General features: G+C 49.6%; 9 protein-coding genes across 9 annotated transcripts; 2 read left to right on the forward strand and 7 right to left on the reverse strand.

Moving 5' to 3' along the window:
* Window positions 1–1,586: 1,586 nt before the first annotated feature.
* UHO2_00155 (putative SEC13 - protein transport protein) lies at window positions 1,587–2,681 on the reverse strand (the record flags this gene model as incomplete). The annotated part of the gene is made up of 1 exon (XM_041556775.1): window positions 1,587–2,681. One exon carries the CDS (start codon window positions 2,679–2,681, stop codon window positions 1,587–1,589), a length of 1,095 nt encoding a protein of 364 aa, XP_041412709.1.
* A 915-nt stretch (window positions 2,682–3,596) lies between these two features.
* Window positions 3,597–4,496, reverse strand: UHO2_00156 (uncharacterized protein; the record flags this gene model as incomplete). Its single annotated transcript, XM_041556776.1, has 1 exon — window positions 3,597–4,496. One exon carries the CDS (start codon window positions 4,494–4,496, stop codon window positions 3,597–3,599), a length of 900 nt encoding a protein of 299 aa, XP_041412710.1.
* Window positions 4,497–6,134: 1,638 nt separating this feature from the next.
* On the reverse strand, window positions 6,135–7,397 carry UHO2_00157 (uncharacterized protein; the record flags this gene model as incomplete). Its single annotated transcript, XM_041556777.1, has 4 exons — window positions 6,135–6,378; window positions 6,411–6,498; window positions 6,551–6,854; window positions 6,930–7,397. 4 exons carry the CDS (start codon window positions 7,395–7,397, stop codon window positions 6,135–6,137), a joined length of 1,104 nt encoding a protein of 367 aa, XP_041412711.1.
* Window positions 7,398–8,228: 831 nt separating this feature from the next.
* On the forward strand, window positions 8,229–9,944 carry UHO2_00158 (uncharacterized protein; the record flags this gene model as incomplete). Its single annotated transcript, XM_041556778.1, has 3 exons — window positions 8,229–8,925; window positions 9,005–9,437; window positions 9,536–9,944. The coding sequence occupies 3 exons, from the start codon at window positions 8,229–8,231 to the stop codon at window positions 9,942–9,944; spliced, it is 1,539 nt and encodes a 512-aa protein (XP_041412712.1).
* A 199-nt stretch (window positions 9,945–10,143) lies between these two features.
* UHO2_00159 (uncharacterized protein) lies at window positions 10,144–13,284 on the reverse strand (the record flags this gene model as incomplete). Its single annotated transcript, XM_041556779.1, has 4 exons — window positions 10,144–10,253; window positions 10,350–11,117; window positions 11,211–12,654; window positions 12,739–13,284. 4 exons carry the CDS (start codon window positions 13,282–13,284, stop codon window positions 10,144–10,146), a joined length of 2,868 nt encoding a protein of 955 aa, XP_041412713.1.
* A 1,315-nt stretch (window positions 13,285–14,599) lies between these two features.
* On the reverse strand, window positions 14,600–15,307 carry UHO2_00160 (putative dynactin Arp1 p25 subunit RO12; the record flags this gene model as incomplete). The annotated part of the gene is made up of 2 exons (XM_041556780.1): window positions 14,600–14,915; window positions 14,997–15,307. 2 exons carry the CDS (start codon window positions 15,305–15,307, stop codon window positions 14,600–14,602), a joined length of 627 nt encoding a protein of 208 aa, XP_041412714.1.
* Window positions 15,308–15,717: 410 nt separating this feature from the next.
* On the forward strand, window positions 15,718–17,928 carry UHO2_00161 (putative vacuolar protein sorting protein VpsB; the record flags this gene model as incomplete). Its single annotated transcript, XM_041556781.1, has 3 exons — window positions 15,718–16,308; window positions 16,414–16,620; window positions 16,720–17,928. 3 exons carry the CDS (start codon window positions 15,718–15,720, stop codon window positions 17,926–17,928), a joined length of 2,007 nt encoding a protein of 668 aa, XP_041412715.1.
* A 1,204-nt stretch (window positions 17,929–19,132) lies between these two features.
* UHO2_00162 (uncharacterized protein) lies at window positions 19,133–20,080 on the reverse strand (the record flags this gene model as incomplete). Its single annotated transcript, XM_041556782.1, has 1 exon — window positions 19,133–20,080. The coding sequence occupies one exon, from the start codon at window positions 20,078–20,080 to the stop codon at window positions 19,133–19,135; it is 948 nt and encodes a 315-aa protein (XP_041412716.1).
* Window positions 20,081–20,263: 183 nt separating this feature from the next.
* On the reverse strand, window positions 20,264–22,033 carry UHO2_00163 (uncharacterized protein; the record flags this gene model as incomplete). Its single annotated transcript, XM_041556783.1, has 2 exons — window positions 20,264–21,587; window positions 21,678–22,033. The coding sequence occupies 2 exons, from the start codon at window positions 22,031–22,033 to the stop codon at window positions 20,264–20,266; spliced, it is 1,680 nt and encodes a 559-aa protein (XP_041412717.1).
* Window positions 22,034–22,439: the final 406 nt, after the last annotated feature.

Here is a 22,439-nt window from a genome sequence, read left to right on the forward strand (position 1 = left end):
AGGCGAGGCTCGACTGTCTCCAAGAGCATGCGCACCTTTCAATGAAACGCCAATGTGAGCTTCTCCTAGACTAGCGCCCCCCCCTTGGCATTCTTTGCGGAAGATTCTCGCCCCTGCATCATCCCAGGCTGCTAATAGGCTGCTAATCTGGTCGGCGGCTATGTCCAATGAGCGGCGTTAGGGATAGGTAAGCTGCAAGAACGTCGCTGTCAGAGACTGCTCATCGACGATCCAAAGACCCAACTTGCCCGCTACCAAGCACCTTGAGCGGCTCCAAGATTCTCGTATCTTGCTATACAGTCACGCTCAGACTCACGCTCAGACTCACGCTCAGACTCACGCTCAGGGGCTATAACTCAGTAGGCTCTCGCATACTTGCATCCATATTAATTCCATCCTAGCCAAGCATAGACCCATGCAGACGCAGTTGGCCATCCCTCGACCTCATGCTCTCGCCTTCGGTTGGAAAGATGGACACCTCTGCCTCGGGTTGCAACCGTATAAGGAGGCATTGTTCAGCTGCATAGCTTCCACTTGCTTGTCAGCTCACCAGTGATAAACTGGAATGCACTTTGTTAAGTATCTACGCACCAACCCAGACCTAACGCCAGTGCAAGCGAGACATGAGCGACAATCATCATCACATGGCACCCCCCAGAATGCAGACGCAGCGGCACAGCGATAACAACAAGCTTCATCTCCCCTTGCCCTCTCCTTGTCTCTCATCATATCATGCACCCTCTTCTCATCTCCATCGTCACATCCTCCGAGTCGCTAGTGTATTGCCCTGTCCCTACCATTCAGTACGCTTAGGACAGCGAGCGCGACTCGGCATGAAAGTCTTGAGATCTTGTCGATGCCCCGTTTGAGCGAGCTTGCAACTCTGTCCGTAGCGCCTTCCTCCCGGTATACCAGTCTTTGACGCAGTTGCGAGTTCTCGGCATCATCTTCTGACACTTGAGTCGCTTTCCTTACATTCAAGCTTTCGCATTCCTCAGCCTCGTCTAATCCAGCATCCATAGTAAGCTTGCGCCAATCTTACATTCCCCCCCAAACCCTTTTTTCGCTTTCGGTCATGACAAAAGCATATCACACGAACCCTTTTCATCTCCCCAACCTCCTCGGTGGCACTGCGATTGGTAGAGAAAGTTACTCCGAGTTGGTCGCATGATCGCATCTCATATCTCACTACACCTTACAATACAGGCAGCTAATACTTTCACCCACCGGTCTCTGCTCAGCTTCGACATAGTTGTAGGATCTTTCGGTGCGATCTGGAGATGAATGACTGATATGAAACCTTGAGCGGCCAATTCATGTTTCATACATCGCCCAAGTTACTAACCCACTGCCCACCCAGGACTCCTCTCGCGTCTTGGAAGGAATTGCAAGCTTGCTGCGACATACACAATCCTCATAAAGTAGCTCATTGCCAATGACTGAGTTCCGAGCGTTGAGCTTGCACACATTCTTCCCGAGACGATTAGTGGGATATGCTTTGTTTTGCACAACAAATCTCTCAGATCTACGATACTACAACGACGAGCCAATGAACAGGCCTTGGCAAGCCGGTTGTCAGCCCTGCGCTAGGAGTCCATCTCGCTAACACACTCCCAAGCGCCCTTAAGGTTCTCCTTCCACAACGTAATCTTGCCATCACCGCAGCTCACTGCGAGCACGTTACCACTGACACTCCAGCTTACCCTCCAAACAGTATCGGGGAATTTGTTACTACCATCCCCCGCAGCCCCGGAAGCAGGTCTCGCGTTCAATGCAGTCTTTGTCCATGCTCCATTGGCAGAGTCCTGCGTCCAGATCAAAACAGTACGGTCTTGCGAAGCGGTGGCGAGGTAGCTGCGCGGAAGGCCGACATTGGGAGCGAAAGCCACATCTCTAACCCAATCCGAGTGTCCTTGCAGCGACTCGGCTTCGACAAAGCGGTGGGCTTCTTCGCTAAACTGCCAAATCTTGACCGTGTTGTCACATCCAGCCGATGCAAATCGTTTCACCAGCTTTGCTTCCCCACTCGCTCCGGATGCGTTAGCACCACTACACTCTGCCGAAATCAGAGAGCCAGGCACGACAGCAGGTGCCCAAGAGACGGCGTTGCATCCGACAGGGTGTGCAGCTACAAGGTCCACAGCCCAAGTACCGTCATTGTTGAAGGTGAGAACGGAAAGATTGCCATCGGAAGAAGCACATGCCAGCATCGAACCCAGCTCGTGAGGAGCCCATGAGATCGAGTTGACAGAGGCCGTGTGAAGGGTGTGCTCCTTGATCTTTGTCCATCCGCCCGCTGTGTATCCAGAAGCGCCGTATGCTGACTGAGAACCGTACCGTCCTGAAGCAGTGTTGTTGCCCGAGCCTGCACCGTTATCCTTCCAGATAATCACCTTGCCATCGTACGAGCAGCTAGCCAGGATGTCGCCAAACGTGGGATGCGCCCAAGCGACCTGCCAGACTGGACCCTGGTGTCCCTCAAGAGTCTCTGCGTTGGTAGAAGGCGTGCCGTTGACAATGTCCAACACCTTGACCGTGCGGTCCGAGGAGCAAGTTGCAAGACGCTTGCCGTAGAAGTCGAGTTGTGCGTCATGCACCATGTCTTCGTGTTGCGTTTCGATGTTCTTTGGGCGCTCAGCAGAGAGCGAGAGTCCCGCTGAGGGGCAAGTGATGGTGGCCATTGTGTGCTATTCGATCAACTAGAGGCTATGATACGTGGGTACCATCGATGTGCAGCACGGCTAACGGTGACCGGTCGAGCCGCAATTGCTTGTTCGAAAGGTGAATGGTGTGCGCAAGGCTCAAGCAAACACGAGATCCCAAGACTTCAGAGGTTCCAGCGCATCAGCCAACGCTCTCTGCACAGACACCATCTCCCAGCTCCAAGACACGCTGACTGGAATTTAGGTGAGGATTTGTAATCACACGCCTCTCGCTCAAACGAGATCTAACAGGAATGAAGAGCGGCTAATCCTTCAAGTTGAGGAATTTCGTTGTTATGTTGTTAATTCTATCTACTAGCTTCTATGTACATTGTCATCTATATATGCTTGGTAATCTCTTCCACATGTGTTAGCCTGTGATGAGCTGCTCCTTGTGTCACTCCTGCATTGTCACTTCCTGCATGTTAGTGTGACAATGCTTATGCATCCCACATGTGTTACCACCTATATGTGTCTTTGTCTCATCAATGACTCACTTATCTTCCACAGGCTCTGTAATGCTCTGCAGACCCTGTGAATCCAGTTGGAGTGCCAATGTGTCTCCCTCAGCAGCAAGGCAGTAGGCTGCTGAGCTGCTGTACTTTGCTGTGGTGTCAATCCTAGCCCTTGTCATGCATGTCACAATGCCTCCTTGCCTATTGGTTTGGTAAAGATGTCCACTAAGTTGTCTTCAGTGCCAATGTACTTGATTTTGACCTTTCCATCTTGTACATTGTCTCTTATAAAATGGTATTTGGTGTCAATGTGCTTCAACTTCCAATGTTGTGCAGGGTCTTTGCTTACCTGGATGGTGCCTGTGTTATCTGAGAAAATTATGGGGATACCAATGTCAACCCTGATGGCCTTGAAGAGGTGCCCAAAGAAGAGAATTTCTCATGCAGCCTTGGTCACTGCCACAAATTCTGCTTCTACTGCCAATAAGGTGGTGCAGTGCTGTAGCACTGACTTCCATGCTACCAGATTTCTGTGTATGAAAACTGCTGACCCTGACAAGCTCTTACATTGTGCCATGGCATTGCTTGCCCAATTTGCATCGCTATGTGCCACCAGAAAATCTTGTTGCTTGTTGCTACCATATTGCAAGTGGACATCCTGGGTGCAGTCCAAGTATTGGAGCACTCTCTGTGCTGCATTGTAATGTTCCTTCGATGGTTGTGTCATGTAGTGTGCGAGGACACCCATGGCTTGGCTAATGTCTGGACATGTTCCATTTGAAAGCCATAGGAGTTTGCCAATGATTTGTGGGTATTCCTTCTGCTCGGCTATGCTTGTTGTCGTCTCTGGTACTGGGATGTCCTGGAGTGGTATGCTGGATTTTCTTCTGCATTTATCTAAATGCTCATTTAATAGCTGCTTGACATAGCTGGTTTGCATGAGGTCCATAGTCTTTGCCTTGCAGTCTCTGGAGATCTTGATCCTGAGAAAATGGGATATGTTGCCACCCTCCTCCATTTTCCACTTCTTGCCTATCTCCCTCTTAATTTGCTTGACTGTTGTCAGTTTTGGAGATATAATCAATGTATCATCAACATAGATAATCACTATTGCAAAGTTGTCCTCCTTTCCTCTGGTGTAGATACATGGTGTGCAATCGAGTCTATGGAAGTTTGTGCACCACAGGAACTTATTGAACTCCATGTTCCACTCCCATCCTGATTGCTTGAGTCTGTATAGCCCTTTTACTACCTGATAAGCTTTTCCTTTTGGTACCTTTGCCCCTTCTGGCAGTTTCATATAGATGATGTGCTTGAGTGTGGAGTTGAGGTAGGCCATCATGATGTCGAGTTGATGGACCTCCCAGTCCTGCTCCACTGCCAGTGACAACAGGGCTCTTATTGCACTGAGTGGTGCCACCAGTGCAAAAGTTTCTTCAAAGTCTATGCCCTCTCATTGTGTGAATCCTTGTGTGACGAGTCTTGCTTTATGTTGGACAGGTACCCCATCAGCATCCAGCTTGAGACAGAGGACAATCTTAGAGTCAACGAGTTCAGTGTTTGGTGGTACATCCATGATTTCCCAAGTCCCCATGGCTTCGAGCCCATCTAACTCCTTGTGTATGGCTTCTTGCCATTGCTGTGCCTCATCACTGTCAAGTGCTTCCCTCAAAGTTGGTGTAAGGTTCATGGTGGTCATATTGGCCTCCCCAATAATGTCTTCAATGGCAATTTTGGATTGGTTGTCTTCAACGGTGTTGATGGGTTGCATAGTGAAGATGTGTGAGGACAGGTCTTGTATGTTGATCTCCTCTGGCTCTAGTATGGGTTCATAGTTGACAGTCTCTGATCTGGTACCCTCTGCCTCTAGACTTTCAAATCCGATTTGCAGTGGGCTCCTTTCTTTGGGTCAATCATGCCAGCCTTTATCTTCATGAAATGTAGCTGAGTTACTCCATCAGATAGACAGCATGTGTTCTGGAGTGTGGAATTTCCATCCTTTGTGCTCATCGTCATAACCGATCATAATTCCTGGTATGGCTCTCACACTGTGCTTGCCTGCATGATCTTTCTTTGGGAGGTGAACCCATGCGAGACAGCCAAAGACATGCAATTGTTTTGCCAAGCCATGAGCCATTGTACAATGAAAGTCTTTGTACAGAATTCTGTTAGCATTTGCTGATGGTGTCAAATTAAGTACATGTCCAGCAGCCATGATGGCATAGGGCCATAAACCTTTTGGCACTGATCTTTGGATGAGCATTGCTCACATCTTTTCTTGTAGCAATCTGATGGTGCACTCTGCTCTTCCATTTTGCATGCTGATGTATGGGGTGGTTTTCTGCCATTTAAACCCTGCCTTCTTCTTCCATTCCTCTGCTGCCAAGCTTGACCATTCCATTCCATTGTCACTGCAGATGCACTTTAGCATGTGGTCCATCATTACCTCTGCCCTTTTGATCCATGCTTTCAAGGTGGGGAATGCTTCTGCTTTGCTGAGGAGTGGTCTCACGAATACATATGATGAGGCATCCTCTACAACTACTAGCACATGATGATAGTTGGGGTGGCCTTGTAGATCTGTCATTAGGTCAATGTGTATTAATTCTAATGGTGCTTGCACTCGTTCTGTCTTGCTGCTTGCCATTCTTGCATGTGTTTGCTTTGCCTGACTGCAACTATTGCAGTCCTTTGAGTTGTGCTCAAGCTGTGTTTCTCTTCCTAGGTAGTGAGCTTGGATTTGCTGGGTTTTATTTCTACTGGGATGGCCAAATCATTTGTGCCATAGTTTGCTTATCGTGTGGCTTGCAGGCCTTGCTGGTGTCATGTTATCATCAATGCCCTCAAGGGGGTCATTGAGCTGTGCTGCTAGGGAGTTGCTGTGAACTTCCCATCTTTTCTGGCATTGGTTGGTCTTGCTCTTAACCATGCTTCCATCATGTTGGAGTATTGTAGCTCCAGATTCTTCAAATATCACTCATGCACCATCTTCAGTTAATGCTGGAACAGACAATAGATTCTTGCTAAGGTTGGGAACATAAAGTACATCTGTGAGGGGTATTTTAATGTCTCCAACTTGCAAGGTTGCATCTCCTATTGCCTGCACTTGCAACTGTTCATGCCCTGCAGTGTCTATGGATCCTTGCTTTGGCATCGGAGCAATGAGCTTATCCTCATCATGTACCATGTGATGTGTAGCTCTGGAGTTGAGAATCCACATACTGTTTTGGTTATGGTTGCCAGTGTTGCTTACAAAAAGGGTGCACCTGAATCCCTATCCCTGCTGAGCAGGAGTTTGCTCTTGACTGCTGGTGCAATTGATTGCAATGTGCCCAGGTTGCCTACACTTATAGCACTTGGCCAGTTCGTTAGGGTTTGCAGGGTCGTGCCTACCCCTAATGTAGCCCTCTTGGTTGAGAACCTGCCTATGCTCATCAGCTTGGCCTGTTGAACTTCTGTTGCTTGTGACTCTGGCTGTGGCTTGGATGTGACCTGAGAGCTCAGCTTCTTGGTGCTTCTTGGCTAGTGCATGGTATGCATATTCATAGTTGCAACCAGGTTGAGTGGCCTTGAGGGAATCTACAGTTTGGGTGTATAGCCAGTTGTCCTTGATGCAGCAGTAGAGGGTGGACTTCTTGAGCTTTTCATCCATGTGACTGCCCAGCCTTGCAGCATCATTCCAAATTCGATCTAGTTCCTTTCCAAGGTTGATGACATTTCAGTGGACTAACTTGATCTCATGCACTCAGTCATTAATGGCAGAGAGTTTAACTTCATCATTGATCATGAGTGCTGTTTTGAGCTTCTTGTACAGTGTAGAGCTGAGTTGTTCCTCTTCACCTTGTTCTTGAATGGTGTATGTATGAATACTGCTTTCAGGACTGTGGTTGCATGATGACAGGATGAGGCCTAACAGGTGACTATTTAGTTCTTCATTGTAGTCCATGTGGTTGCTAGATATTTCCCTGGTAAGGATCTGCTTTGCATTCTTGATGGGCCATATACAGTCCATAAACATGGGCTCCCAAATAGCCCAGTTGTTCTTGTTGAGCTTGATGATCTGTGATACAATGCTGAGTACTGACTTTGGAATCTTTTCGACTTGGCTGGTGTTTGGTTGGAGGTTCATCATAGAAAAGGCATGCTCCAAGATTTGGTCTTCATTCCAGTCAGTGTGAACCTCTCTGATCACTTGCATGGTGCATTCAAGTAGGGCTATGCTGTCTACTCTGGGTGGCATCTTGATGGCAAAGTGCCTTGAAGCTGCCGAGCTTCAGACTCTTAATCAGTTGAGGAATTTCATTGTTATGTTGTTAATTCTATCTACTAGCTTCTATGTACATTGTCATCTATATATGCTTGGTAATCTCTTCCACATGTGTTAGCCTGTGATGAGCTGCTCCTTGTGTTGCTCCTGCATTGTCACTTCCTGCGTGTTAGTGTGACAATGCTTATGCATCCCACATGTGTTACCACCTATATGTGTCTTTGTCTCATTGATGACTCGCTTATCTTCCACAGGCTCCGTAACACTCCATGGACCCTGTGAATCCAGTTGGAGTGCCGACGTGTCTCCCTCAACTCTTCATTACTTCATTCAGCCATGCCCGGACCGTCACTTTAGCCGTAGGAGAGAGGCTTGTGCGATCTTGTGCCGCTTGACACTTGTTCCTTTGTGCTAAACGACGACAACCGTCAAGTGGGCAACCGCCACATCGAAGAGCTTGGAGCACAGTTGGGCAATCATTTGCCGAGACCATCTTGTTAGTCGAGCCCTTGCAAACCTTTCACTCGGCCAACACGGCTTGACCTACCTTTTGCTTCTTCGTTCGATCAACATCATCCCTCTATCCGACCCTCCATTACGCAGACCGCAGCAGACCGCAGCATAAAAGAACTCAGAAAGATTGCTCTCGCTGGTTAGGACGCTGCAAGTAGCGGGAAAAGGTCCCTGCTCGATCCTGCATTATTGATCGTGTTGATAGGCCCCGGCGCTCTGCTGATACGACCTGGCATTGCCAACTTACTGCCTGACCCCAACTTTCCCTTCTCCTTCACCCATCCAGACACAATGAAGAGAACGTCAATATCTTCGCAACGGAGCAACGAGAGAAGCCCTCTTCTCTCCGCTCAGCAACCCACATCAAGTCGGCCTTCAGAAGATGCGATCCCTTCTCGTTCCCTCTCACCTGCATTCAAAGCCTCTGCGCTTCCAGCATCCGCAACAAGATCACGTAAAGTCTCGATCACCACAAGGCCATCATTCGATCAACAAGATGCACCCGAAACAGCACGCCTTCTCGATCGGACTCCAGACAGCAGTCCAATTCAAGACCGTCATCATTCCATCTCTGCCTCTGGCGACATTGAGCGCGGTAGCTCGTTCGAAGATCACGATGGCATCAACGAGCTTCCCTTCCCATCCCAACAGGATCCTTCAAAGCTTCTACGTCCGAAGAACTATCGCATGAAGAACAACGCTTCCAAGTTGAGAGGCTTTATTCAGCGGAATGAGGGTATCCTACTCCTCGGTCTGGCTCAGTTGTTCTTCTCGACAATGAACTTCTTCTATAAGCTGATTAACATGCTTCCACCAGAAGAGAGTGCACCCGTCACGGCGCTCGAAATCATCCTAATCAGGATGTCCATCACTTGGGTTGGTTGTGTCGGCTTCATGCTCGTTTCTGGTGTCGAGAATCCATTTTTGGGGCCCAAGGAAGTTCGTAAGCTTTTGGCTTTGCGAGGCTTTGTTGGCTTCTTTGGTCTTTGTAAGTCACTTGCTCATCCCGCACCTCATGATTCGAGCACTCTACTCACCTCATCCTACTCTTGCTTGTTGTCTTGCAGTCGGTCTATACTACTCACTTCAGTTCCTATCGCTTGCCGATGCGACTGTCATCACCTTCTTGGCTCCTCTCGCTACTGGCTTGCTCGGCTTGCTCGTACTTGGTGAGCCATTCACCCTTCGTGAGGCATTGGGTGGTATCATCAGTCTATCAGGTGTCGTCTTGATTGCACGACCGGCTTTCATCTTTGGTCGTAAGGCTGCTGATTCCGACCTCGACCATCCACTCACTGTCGATCTCCTCAATGTGACCGACACTGATGGCCACAATGCTACCCTCCAAGCAGGCGTCGCCGTCCTCAAGCATCTCGTGCAGAACTTGACTGCAACTGATGTCTTGAGACGAAACAGCGCCAACACGACGCTGATTAACGGCGCAGATGGCCTAGTCGCCATTGACGGCGTCACTGAGAAGCAGCGTCTTTTTGCTGTTGGGTAAGCATATAACCCTTGCCCTCCCCCCGCCCCCAGTCTTTCTCCTGCATGCCAAATACTGACTTCCACGATCCACTTTCTTCTTCCCCCCACATCAGTCTTGCATTGCTAGGAGTCTGTGGAGGCGCGGGAGCGTACATCACCATCCGTGCTATCGGTCATCGAGCATCAGCAACCCATTCAGTCGCTTACTTCTCGCTCTACTCGACCATCGTTAGCGGCTTCCTAATGTGGTTTACAGGGACACACTTCCTCCTCCCCACTCAGCCAAAGTGGATCGCACTTCTTGTGTGCGTCGGAATCTTCGGTCTCGCTGCACAGATCTTGCTGGCTATGGGTCTACAGCGAGAAAAGGCAGCAAGGGCTGTATCGCTGACGTATTTGCAGATCGTTTATGCATCCTTGTATCAGTTAGTCTTCCTGCACGTGCCGATTCAGCCACTGAGTGGCTTAGGGATGCTTATTATCCTCGTTTCTGCTGCCTGGGTGGCTGCTGCCAAGGCCTGAAGGCAGTTCTTAGCATCTTCAAGCTGCAATCGCTCTACATTCCTTGCAATCTCATCGTATCACGCATTCCAGCCATGAGGCCTTCTTCCAGCTCACACAGTCTGCCGCGCACAGACTCAACATCACGCTTCACAGAGGACGAATGGTGCAAAGTGCCAAACGGATTTGGCGTGTGCATGCCTGTGAGGCAGATCACTCTTCACGAGGAGGCATTCCCTGAACCAGATGCAGGAGGCCATCCTACAAAAGCGCTCACCGGATGCGGAGCTGTTTTCTCCGCCGGTTGATTGATGGGCAAATCCGAGATCCCTGTCGATACAAAATCCATGGCAATTGTCATAGGTAAAAGTCAGCATGCGCAACCGAGCAAAGCAACCCAAGGGACGTTGATACAAGTCAACTTACATCCAGGCTTCTTATCTCTATCAAGATCGTCAAAGTCGTCCTCCTCTTCATTACTCGCCGTTGATTCTCCAAGACCTTCTGTGCCAAGCAACTCTGCTCCAGCAACACCTGCGATAAGGTCAAGACCACTAGTGATCTCCTTATGCGTACATGTAGGTGCAGTGACACCCTGAATGTCATTTCTTTCTCCATTACCGTGAGCACGGGTATGGGACGAAGCCTGATGCGCGCCTGACGAACGACGGACATGATGTCTTTTCCTAAGACTGAGATCTAGACGACGGAAAGCAGATTGCATAATCTGAAGTTGTCGGTTAGACGCTGTAAAGCGGTTAGACAACTGTCTAAGCAAATCATACGCAAGCACAAGTAACTCCTGTGCCTCTTTAAGAATAGCGGACGACTTTGAATCTTGCGAGGGATCGATCAAACGAGAGGTAATGTAAATGGCAGGAATCAAACCTCGACCAGTCTGACTAAGTTGATAAGACATAACAGAACCAAAGTCTGTATAATCACCGCGTTGGATCATCTTGCGTTGAGAAAGAAGAAGTTCTCGACACCATTTGACCATCTCATCGCGATAATCGATACGCGGTGGTTGACGAGAGAGATTGGTGTTTGCCATACAAAAAAGATGACGATAGATAAAGATCTTAATGAAAGCTGCTGTTGTCCGCAGACGCTCTACGTGAGCTTGATACATAGCGTCATCTTCATGAGCCGATGTTGGCTTGGGAGTATCGGCGAATCGGAAATCATCGACAACTTGCACAACGAAGAGATCGATGAAGAAGAAACAAAAAAAATGTCAGTTACATCAAGCATCATAAGTGAAAGCTGGACGCTGATAATACTTACGCTCCAGCTCTTCATCAAAACCAATAGCTTCGTGGTCAGCCATGCAACTATCGTCATGATTTTGCGATTGCCTAGGTCGCTTTGGCTTTTTGCGCATAACGCGCTCAAGAGCTGCCGACGAACTGCATGCGGGAAGATTGATCTTGTCAATAACACGCTCCAGAACGCAGAAGAGGCGAACAGCAGCGCGATGCCATGGCCGTAGCGTGCATGCACGGTCAAAGGATGTCGCAGCAGGTAACCTTTCCGTGTATTCCTCCGAGTCGACATCCAGCTCGGGCACATCGATATCGGAGAGACGCAGCATAACAGGTCGTCCATAAGCAGCTGAGATCTTGTCACCGCAATAAACAGCCCATAGTGTACGACGACGGGCTTCGATCTCTGAAGCAGTGAATGCCTCAGTGTAGGTTTCTGCAGATCGATGAAGTCCGACGTCGAAGCATTTCGAGACGCAGCCGTTGATCAGGTAATGCGCCCTCGTGACGCCAAATGGTCCAGAAGCGCCAAAGCAATAGTGAGAAAGATAGAAGAGAGCCTGGATGTGATTCAAGCTTGCCCAATCGGTGTTGCGTGGAGCAAGCCTACGAATGTCGAGATAAAGCTCGAAGAAGCCAAAGTTGCGACCCCATTCTGCTGCCTGTCCACCTTTGACGCTGCCTGCTTCCTGACGAGCAGCGACCGCACAACATGCGATGACAAGACAGACAAACGTGGCATTCTGACGTTCACGTTCGTCTTTGAGAGTGACAAGAAACTCGGAGAGGATAAAGGTTGGCCAGAGGACGTAGGTGGTGGACAAGAAGGTATGGAGGAGAGAGCGTCGGTGTTGCTGTGGTATCTTGGTGCTGATGAAAGTCCAAAGGTCTTCAGGCGGCGGCCCAGCTTCGAGATAGGTCTTTGCTGGCTGGCTCTGCTCTGAGGTGGATGTAGGCTCGCCATTCCTACTAGCGGCTGAGGAAAGAGTGTGGCTTTTTGAGCGAGTCCGACGTGGCTCTTGTGATTGTGGAGTAATGTTGGCCGGTGAGGTCTCTGCGGACGAGGTGCTGGCGATGGAAAAGGTAGGTTTGGCGGGAATCTGCATGGAAGCGAACCGTTCGGGTGTGGGACCAGCCGCTGCATCAAAGGTGAAAGGAACATTGAGAGAAGGAGCACCGCCCAGTGACCAGTGAGCTGCGAGAGAGTCGGGAAAGGCACCAGTTGGCGCACCAAGACCAGAGCCCATGTGACTGCCATGAGAGTGAGGAGAGAGCGACTCGTTTTCAAGAGCAAACATTTGCATGTTGGCACCTTCTTGGTTTTCGCCCTCGAGCACCTGCCAGAGGGCATCGAGGAATTGCTCATTGGCCAGTTTGTGATATTCGTGAAGATAAGAGAGCGTGCCAAGACCGGATGACAAGGAGAGAGCCTTCAAGTGGCCAAACTCGTTGCGGTAGATTGAGTCCTACAGGTTCGAAAGGGAAGCAAGGGCAACAGGGTCAGTATTAGAGCAACCAGTCGACATTCAGTAGAATCAAAAGAGACTCACATATGGGTAGGCAAGGTAGCGGTGACGTTTTGGATCAAGCTTGGGAGGCCAAGCTACAGTGTGATGTGATCGTTCATAGGGGGTATTGGGCCAAGGGATGGCGGAACCCGACCTTTCGGCTCTAGCATCCATCTCAGCATGTCGGCTGGCACGATGGAACTGTGGATCCGAGTTAGAGTGTGGAGGAAAGTGGTAGTCTGTCGAAGGCCATGGAGCTGACGGGTTTTCGGTGAGTGCGGATGAAGATCGTCCAGCGGGATGAGCAAGCGAGTTTTGCTCGTATGGCTCCTCTCCAGGTCGCCAGTCGCGGCAGACGAGACCGAGGCTGGTGCAGTTCTTGCAAGGTCTCAGATCGCCACATTTGATCTTGCGTGCTTTACAACGGTTGCACGCTTGACGGACTCTGGTTCGCTTTTGACCACGATCTGCTTGACCGCGATCTGCTTGACCACGAGCTGCTGCATCTTGAACAGTATTGGAACGATCTCTCTTGGTTGATGCTGCCGGTGATGAGGTCGGACCCGATGCTATCGAGTTGGGCGACATCCTGGCTCTGGATACACGGTGGGGACCAAGGATACGGCTTGATACCGGGCAAGTGCAGTGTGATTCCGCTTTTGTTTGGTAGTTCAAGAAAGTCAAGAAGCCAATAATGAGCGGATAGAAAGATGGGTTCTCTTGTTTTGAAGCCGTGGTGTCTGTTGTACAACACAACGATGAGTAACAGCGGCTGCGTGACCGGATGGGCGGATTGAAGATTGTGCGAAAAGTATAGACTGCGGCTATCAGTCGCGGCGACTTTTGATGATGATGGTTGTAAGGAGGCGAGGGAAGGAGGTGAGGGAAGCAGATCAGGGAAGCAGATCAGGGAAGAAGGGGGGGAAAGGAAGCCTATGGTTCCTTGGCTGGCAGAGGTGGAGGCAATTTTCAAGTGTATTGTACGCTGTTAAATTCGAAATGTAACATGGCATGGCAAAATGGTGGTGGCCGGTTGCGGTATCAAGGCTTGACGCTGTTCATACGCAGCATGTCAAGTCTTCTTACTGCAACGGCAGAAGGCTAGAGTATATGAATCTGGAGCCAATGCTGCAGTGAGGTCCTCAACTCGCATAAACCAGCTCGGCGAGAAAGACGAGCCAAGAGACTGGGAAAAGGGTTCAACGTGGATCTTTTCAAAGCAAAGAGCCGCTACACCAAACACCATCTCACCCAAGCCCACTCGTCGCAAACGTGAGAGCAGCGAAGATGACGATTCCTTGCTGGTATTGCTGCAGAAGCCAAGGTTGACACGGCCTGGAAACCGCTGCTGCAGACGAGCCTGTTTCGATATCGCCTCAATAGCTCCCTGCGTAGGAGTATCTCCAATATGGCATGTTCCGTTCAAGTCGATCAACAGATTGTACCTTTGCATCTTCATTACGTCTGCTTTAGTCGCCAATGTCGAGGTCGACAAGAAGCGCAGTCGCAGCGTTTCTCGACAGAAAGGTGCGTGCTGGCATAACAAGTCGAAGCGAGCATTGATTCGCTGGCGCTGCGCAAGATATGGTGGTGCGGTGGGAGAAGGTGTTGTTAACTGAGTTCCTTACTCTCCATCTCGTTCGACGAAAAGAGGTGCGTGTGTTTGGTCCTTTCGGTGTTAAAAGGTGCAAAGTGAGCATGTGGGGAGCATTGAAGCCGGAAAGCACGTACAAGTGGTCGGAGTTGGAGGGAAACAAACCTTTCTTGAGGAAGCCGAGTTGCCCTCCCTTTCTGGGATTTCTGAGTAGCTTAGAAGCAGATATGACACTTGGACGCTGTTGTTAGCCCTTGACAACAAGTAGACGTAGTGGATTAGGGATGCACGCTTGGCCAAGTATCATCCTCAACGCTCGTTCGCCGGTCTGAAGCGTTGATAGAAGTCCTTCATCTTGGCTTCGCAGCTCTCAGAGAAAGTCTCGGGCAGCTCGCCCACCAGTCTGGCTGGGCTACCTCCGAAGATGGAGAAGGAGGGAACAACAGTGTTGGGCGCTACTACGCTGCCATCCAAGATGCGTGCGCAGTCTTTGATAATGACGAAGCGTCCGACGAGACAGTTGGCGCCGATCTCGACGTGTGCGCCTACTGATGCTGCCTCGAGCACCGTGTTAGCTCCAACTGAAACATGATCGCCTATCTTCATGGGATAGTAGGAGAAAATCCTGCAGACAGGACAAGGCAGGATATGAGTATTTCAATGTTTGCTGAACAGATAAGAATGTGCCGAGAGCGTCCAAACTCACCCTTTGTATGTTTTGTATGGTGGCCTGACCACGCTCGATTCCGCCAGCAGACAGTATCTCCCGATCATGATGGTTACTGATTGTGCCTGCTGCGCTTGGACTCCGGTCGTCGCTGAGGCAGTCGATGGCGGTGCTATCCTCTTGAGGTCCCCACGAATGATGGTGCCCTGCTGTATCACGCATTTGCCGCCCAAGATGATGTTCTGTGAACCCAGAATTGTCGCCTTCCGTGACACTTTGTTGCCCGTCAGCGCGGTCTGGATGTACTCGTTGGGATGGTAGGGGACCACATTGCTGATAGTTGATGGCATCGTGGTCCAGGCCTTGGCACTCGACAGGAGGTCTTGCGCAAGATGGTGGTATGCACGCATTCAACCAACCAACCAACCAACATGTTTGTGTCTTGTGTTGCACTTTTCGGGTTTCGAGTTTCGAGTCCCGGGTTCCGCATTCCGCATTCCATATTCCGTATTCCGTATTCCGTATTCCGTATTTTCGGATTTTCGGATTTCGGATTTCGGATTTAGGCGATGGCACGGACCAGCGCTGCTCGTCCACACAAATACACACGTCCGCCTCAACCTTGCCTTCTTCTCACCCACACATACACTACCAAGCATCTTCTCGACCGTCTCCCCATAATCGCCGCGGATCGTCCACTGACGTCCTTGACACATCAAGGCTGTCGCTGTCGGTCTACACCGCGCTGCTAGACGCCGCTATGGACGTCACCAAGGCCGTGTCGGCGTACATTCAACGCATGATAACCGAGGTTACAGGTATCAAAGTTCTTTTGCTCGACCAGCACACCACACCCATCATCTCAACTTCCTTCACGCAGTCTTCGCTACTCAGCCATGAGGTATACCTCACCGATCGTGTCGACAATGCCAATCGCGACCGTATGCGCCATCTCAATTGCATCGCGCTAGTTCGTCCAACACCGCAATCGATCTCAGCTCTGACTCGAGAGCTTCGCCAGCCAAAATATAAGTCTTACTGGCTCTACTTCACCAACGTCCTCCAGAAGCAGGACATTGAACTTCTCGCAGAAGCAGACGAGCACGAGGTGGTCAAGGAGATTCAAGAGTTCTTTGCCGATTACCTTCCAGTCAATTCCGATCTTTTCTCACTCAATATTGATACCCCCCCATCACGCATCTGGGCCGACAGCCCCGCCGCATGGGATCAGCAAGGTCTCGACCAACATATCAAAGGCCTCCTTGCTCTCTTGCTCAGCCTCAAGAAGCGCCCCATCATACGATACGAGAGGATGAGCTCGCTCGCAAAGAAGCTGGGAGAAGAGCTTTCAGTAAGTGCTACCTCTTGTCTGTCTTGGGGCTTGCCACACCTATTAAGTCAGACTAATTGATACTTATTTACAATGCTTCCCCTGCTCTTGCTCCCCGCCACACAGTACCAAATCAACAATAGCCAAGCGGGTCTTTTCGACTTCAGGAGAACAGAAACGGCCCCTTTGCTCCTAATCTTAGATCGCAGGAATGACCCCGTCACACCGTTGCTGACGCAATGGACATATCAGGCAATGGTTCACGAGCTTCTCGGTATCCGCAATGGGCGTGTTAGTCTTGCTGACGCCGATGGTGTACGTCCAGATCTCCAGGTGAGTATTGATACGGGCAGGCCGAAGGTGCGAAGCGGCTTCTGATTGACGACCTTGCGGTACGCCGCTGCCTCGACCTATCCCTGCTCTTCTTTACAGGAAATCGTTCTGTCCGGAGATCAGGATCCTTTCTTCTCCGCCAACCTCTATGACAACTTCGGAGACTTGGGCGCCTCGATCAAGAAGTATGTCCTAGAATACCAGTCCAGGACCGCTTCGAATGCCACCATCGATACGGTTGCCGACATGAAACGCTTCGTTGAAGAGTATCCAGAGTTCCGTAAACTTGGCGGCAATGTCAGCAAGCACGTTGCACTTTTGGGCCAACTTAGTCGTCGGGTGGAGAAAGACTCGCTGCTGGAGATCTCGGAGTTGGAGCAGAGTCTTGCCAGCGTGGAAAGTCACGCTGCAGATCTCAAGGCTGTTCAGGCCAAGATCGAATCACCAAAGATTCCCCATGACGCCAAGATCCGCGTCGCTATCCTCTATGCATTGAGATATCAAAAGCTGCCTAGCAATCAGATCCAGAAGGTGGTGCAAGATCTGCTCCAAGCTGGCGTTCCAGAAAGTCGAGCCGCACTAGTTTTTGTTACACTCAACATCGCCGGAGCGGATCAAAGGCAGGATGACCTGTTCGCCAATGAGAACTTCTTCTCCAGAGGCAGAAGCGCACTCAAGGGTCTCAAGGGTGTTGAAAATGTATACACCCAGCACACCCCTCATCTGGTCCAAACGGTGGACAACCTGATGCGCGGAAGGTTAAGAGACACAAGCTATCCCTTCGTATCTCCGAGCCAAACTGGTACACCATCAAATCCCGCAGAGAGACCGCAAGACGTCATCTTGTTCATCATTGGTGGTGCAACCTACGAAGAAGCTCGCTCGATCGCGCTCCTCAATGCTCAGCATCAACGCGGTGCACAGGTCGCAGCACAACAGTCGCCTGTCGGTGGCATGGTTGGCACTGGGACTAGATTTCTGCTCGGCGGTACCTCGATACACAACAGCAAAACATACTTGGATATGATACAAGATGCCGCTTCACGCTTCGATGGGCGATTTGCAAAGCCCCCCGCCAACCTGGGCAGCGGTGGACCGGCGCTGAATTTAAGCATTGGGCCCGTGCAATTAGCGGTCGGAGGTGGAGCAGGTGGCTCGAGGCAGGATGGCTCCGTTGCCGGCGCGGCTGCCAATCTTCTCCACCCGGAATACCTGGGCGAGGCAGCAAGTGGTGCCAAAGATCTGGCCACCGGTATCTTCAGCCGTGTAAGGAAAGGCGTTGAGGGCACCATTAGCGGCTTGCAATGATAACCTTTCCTTTGTCGTCAGCCCAAAGTGCAGCAGTATGAAAGCGACTGTGTGAATAGTAGACTGTGTCGCGCCTTCTTCTCTCTGTCTCGGGCACTGAGCTAATTACACGCCAGTGGTGAGATGATGATACGATGACGCCGAGATCGCTCTCCGAGCCTAGGGATCAGCGATACCCAAGTGAAACAGACGAACAGTCCCGGCAGTCTTCCGGGTCCCATGTCCTTGCAGTGACTTATAGAATCCTGCCGTCATCGGCTTCTCAGCTCAGGATCAATTCTCATTGGAGACGCCCCGATCGAAAGGCAGATGCGATGGCAGTGGATGGAAGCATCATCGGCAATGTCGACCGCCTGGGACAAGATTTTGTTTCCGTGACCAGCCTTGTCGCACACTGCTTTGCTGAAGGGTACGATCCAGCAAGGTGTTGGTGAGAACATCGGCCAATGCGGCAAGACCTCGGACGTTGCTTGGTCCCGCTCGAGGCCACACTTCATCTTGAAAGATATACTCCCGCCTTCGGCAGCACCTTGTTACTGTATATATACGTCGAACAGAGAGCTCCAGTCTGCCACATTGCTCCATCTAGGCCAATTGAGTATAGTTTTTCTGCCCCAATAGCAGCAGTACTGTGCTTTGACTGATTTCGCTCATTGAGCGTCGCTAGCTGTCATCTTTTATCAGGTTATGAGCCCAAGTCAATCCACTACCAACAAGAAGATTCACTACTATGTCGAACCACTACTACTCCGCTTACAAGGACTTTTTTGAGACAATCGAGGACCTCGTCCCTTGTCTCCCAAACATGCTACAAGGCTGTTTCTGTAGGGTCATCAACAACAAGGCCTACAGTACACCTGAAGAACCAAAGGATGGACCAGTCTTTGAGTACACCAGTGGCACTTAAGGCAAGCAAGTCATCACATCCCTTGCCATCATGGTAGAGAGTGCCAGTTGTTGGAAGATATGAGTTAAATTTAGATACACCGATACAGAGGCCACTAGCAGGCACTCTCACAATCGGGTAGTCTCAGATAAAAAGGCTTAAATTTTCGTTGTATGGTAGCAACATGACTTGTATTATATATACATGCTCTGGGCACCCGTCTGTACTTACTTTGTCAAGTCATGTCCATATGCCACATATCTGCTTTCATAGGCATTGTCATAGCAACATGCCCCTTGCATACCATGGTGTTAATCCTCATGCATAGGCTGTGTTAGCTCCCACTAGCTTCATGTTCTGTTTGTCTTCCTCATCACCCAATACCTTTCCAATTCCCCAATCCTGTGTGTTCCCTTTTACTGTGTCGCGCGCTGGTGATGCTGGTGCATCTTCAACTCCCCCCCACAATGGCATGCCCAATCCTATCATCCTTGATATCCTTGTTGTGTTGAATCCCTTGAGAGGCTTTGTAAGTATGTCAGCCACATTACTGGCTGTTTCAACATACTCAATCGATATGTCGCCATCTTGCACATGGTCCCTAACAAAGTAATACCTAGTGTTGATGTGTTTAAGTTTCCAATGCTTGGCCAGATCCTTGCTGACCTGTATACATCCTTGACTGTCAGTGTACAAGACTGGTTCGACTTCTGTGATCCCTAAATCCCTGAGTAAATACAAGAAGAAAAGGGCTTCTCTCACTGCCTCCAATGCAGCGACTAGTTCTGCCTCCACTGCTGACAATGCTATGCACTTCTGTACATGCGATTTCCAACTGACTGGACATCCATATACATATGTGACTGCCCCAGACATACTCCTTCGTCCATTGGTAGGGTCCAAAGCCCAATTTGCATCGGTATACATGACCACTGGCTGTTTCACATGCTTCCTATGCATTCCTCCAAGCTCCAGGCAATATTCGCTCATTTGGTTCAGGTACTTCAGCAGATGTATCCCCGCTTGCCATGCGCTATCATTTGGTTCTGACATATGTTGTGCTAGGACTCCAACTGTGAATGAGATGTCTGGCCATACTGTGTTGGACACCCATAGCAATTGACCCACCAACTCCTGATATCGTTTAGCTTGCTCTGGAGTACATTTGCTTCCTCCAACAGTGTTTGCAATGCTTTGCATCGGTATCCATGACCTTTTGTTTGGCCTTTCCAACCATTTACTTACCATGCTTTTAATGTACGCCATTAGGTCGAGCGATATTTTGCCTTGGCCCCTGTCTCATGTGATTTTCATACCTAAGAATTCCTTTACTGGTCCATTATCCTCTGTCTCCCACTTGCTCATGATCTCTGCTTTGGTGTGATCAACTTCCTTCCAGCTAGGCGATGCAATGAGCATATTGTCCACATACACTGTTATCACTGTGAGTCAATCGTCTGTCCCTCTCGAGTACAGGCATGGGGTGCTCGACATGCAGTGAAAGCCGATCTTTCGCAATTGTGTGTCTAACTCTATGTTCCACTCGCAGCCTGATTGTTTCAGACTGTAGAGCCCTTTCATGAGCTTTAGTACCTTCCCTGGCAGCACTTTCATTCCGATGGGTGGCTTGAGGTAGACATCATGGTGTAGGCTGGAGTTCAAGTAAGCCTGCTTGACATCGATTGAGTCGACCTCCCAGTCCTGCATGGCAGCAATCGCTAGTACTCCCCTGATTGACTGAATGGGTGCCACGGGTGCAAAGATTTCCATATAATCTATCCCCTTCCTTTGCGTGAACCCTTGTGCTACTAGTCTCGCCTTGTACTTTGTGGGTATCAGATTTGTGTCCATCTTAATTTTCAATACCCAATGCGTGTTGACTGTGTTTGTATCACATGGTAAGTCAGTGGTCTCCCATGTATTCATTGCTTCTAGCCCTTTTAGCTCTTTGCACATTGCTTCCTCCCAGAACCTCTTGTCCTCTCCAGCCAGTGCCTCCCAAATGGTTGGGTTGAGATTCCTTTCCTCCTTCTTAAACCCTGTCATTACTAGCCCAAAAGAATTTTGTGCTTCATATCTCGGCTCCTTGTGCTCCCCTTCCCCCAAGATTGTCTCCATGCTCATGTATTCACTCAAGGGATCTTGATCATCCTTGTTAAAGAGGTCCTCCTCCATGTACCCCAAGTTAGCTAGGTCCTCCTCATTGTTCAGAATTGGAGGTGGTTGAATGTTCACTGGCTTCCATTCTGTTTGGTCTGACCAACATTGAGTTTCCATGAACTTGGCTGAGTTGCTCCAGAAGATGTTTGGGCTGTAACCAGGGCTGTAGAACAGCCATCCCTTTCTCTCCAAGCTGTATCCTATGAATATGGCTGGGACTGCTCTCTGATCCAATTTCTTGTTGTGTCTCTTGGCTTTTGGGACATTTACCCAAGCCAAACATCCAAATACATGCATGAGATGTATGAAACATTCTGGCAACTTTCTGAACATTAGCTGGTAAGGGAATTCTCCATCAACATTAGGAGTTAGGTTCACCTTGAAAGCCGCTGCCCAGATTGCATATGGCCAAAAGACCTTTGGTAGGTTTCTCTGTATCAGTAATGTCCGCATCTTTTCACCTAAACTCCTGTTCATTTGTTCCACTTGTCCATTTTGTCTGCTATTGTATCCCACGGTGGTCTGCCATTCTATCCCTTTCCCAAGTGTCCATTCCAGTGCCTTGTTGCTCCTCCATTCGGTCCCTTGATCAGACCGAATTGCTTTCAATGTTCTATTCATTTGCATTTCTAGGAATAAAATGATTCTCTTGAGCTGCACAAATGTGTGACCTTTTCATGATAGTGGCTGTATGTGCACATACTTGCTATAGTCATCGACCAGTACTAATATGCATGTGTACTCTGTCACATGGGATGAATCAATGATTAGATCGATATGGACGAGATCCAGGGGCCCTGCAGCTCTTTCGCCGCTACCTTGCCCCATCCTGGCGACCATACTCTTGGATTGTATACATGGCTCACATGTCAGAGCTGTGTTTGGGTCCAATGCTTCTACAGGTTCACCTCTCAATTTGTTGATGATTGCCCTGGACTTATCTTGACCTGGGTGTCCCAGTTGCTCATGCCAGAGCTGTTTTGTGGAAACTTTTGTTTTCCATTCAGCTAGCCCAAATTCTTCATCCACCCCTTCCAACAGCAGTGTTGATGCAGTCATCGCATTTGGTCACCATGTATCACCTTGTATTTCCAGCAATCCACTCTTGTGATTCTTTACTATTTTTAGTATCGTGCCATCTGCCAAATATATTTGTCCCCCTTTAGGGTCTAGGGTCACATGTGCTCCTTCGTCCATCAATGAGTTGGTTGACAATAGATTAATATTGAGACTGTGAACATAAAGAACATTTTGGAGCAGTATCTCTCCATACTCTGTTGATATGCTAACGTCCCCTACAGCAGTCACTTCTAAGACTTCACTTCTGGCGGTATACACATGCTTTCTGCACTTTCTTGGATGGATCAACATGCTGTAGTCATTAATCATGTGGAAGGTTGCTCCCGAATCTAGAACCCAATGGATTGATTGGTCTGATTTTGGGGGCCTTCGCCAACTCGGAGTG

The sequence above is a fragment of the Ustilago hordei genome (genome assembly GCF_900519145.1).
Source record: "Ustilago hordei strain Uho2 genome assembly, contig: UHO2_contig_01, whole genome shotgun sequence".
In the NCBI taxonomy this organism is placed as follows: domain Eukaryota; kingdom Fungi; phylum Basidiomycota; class Ustilaginomycetes; order Ustilaginales; family Ustilaginaceae; genus Ustilago; species Ustilago hordei.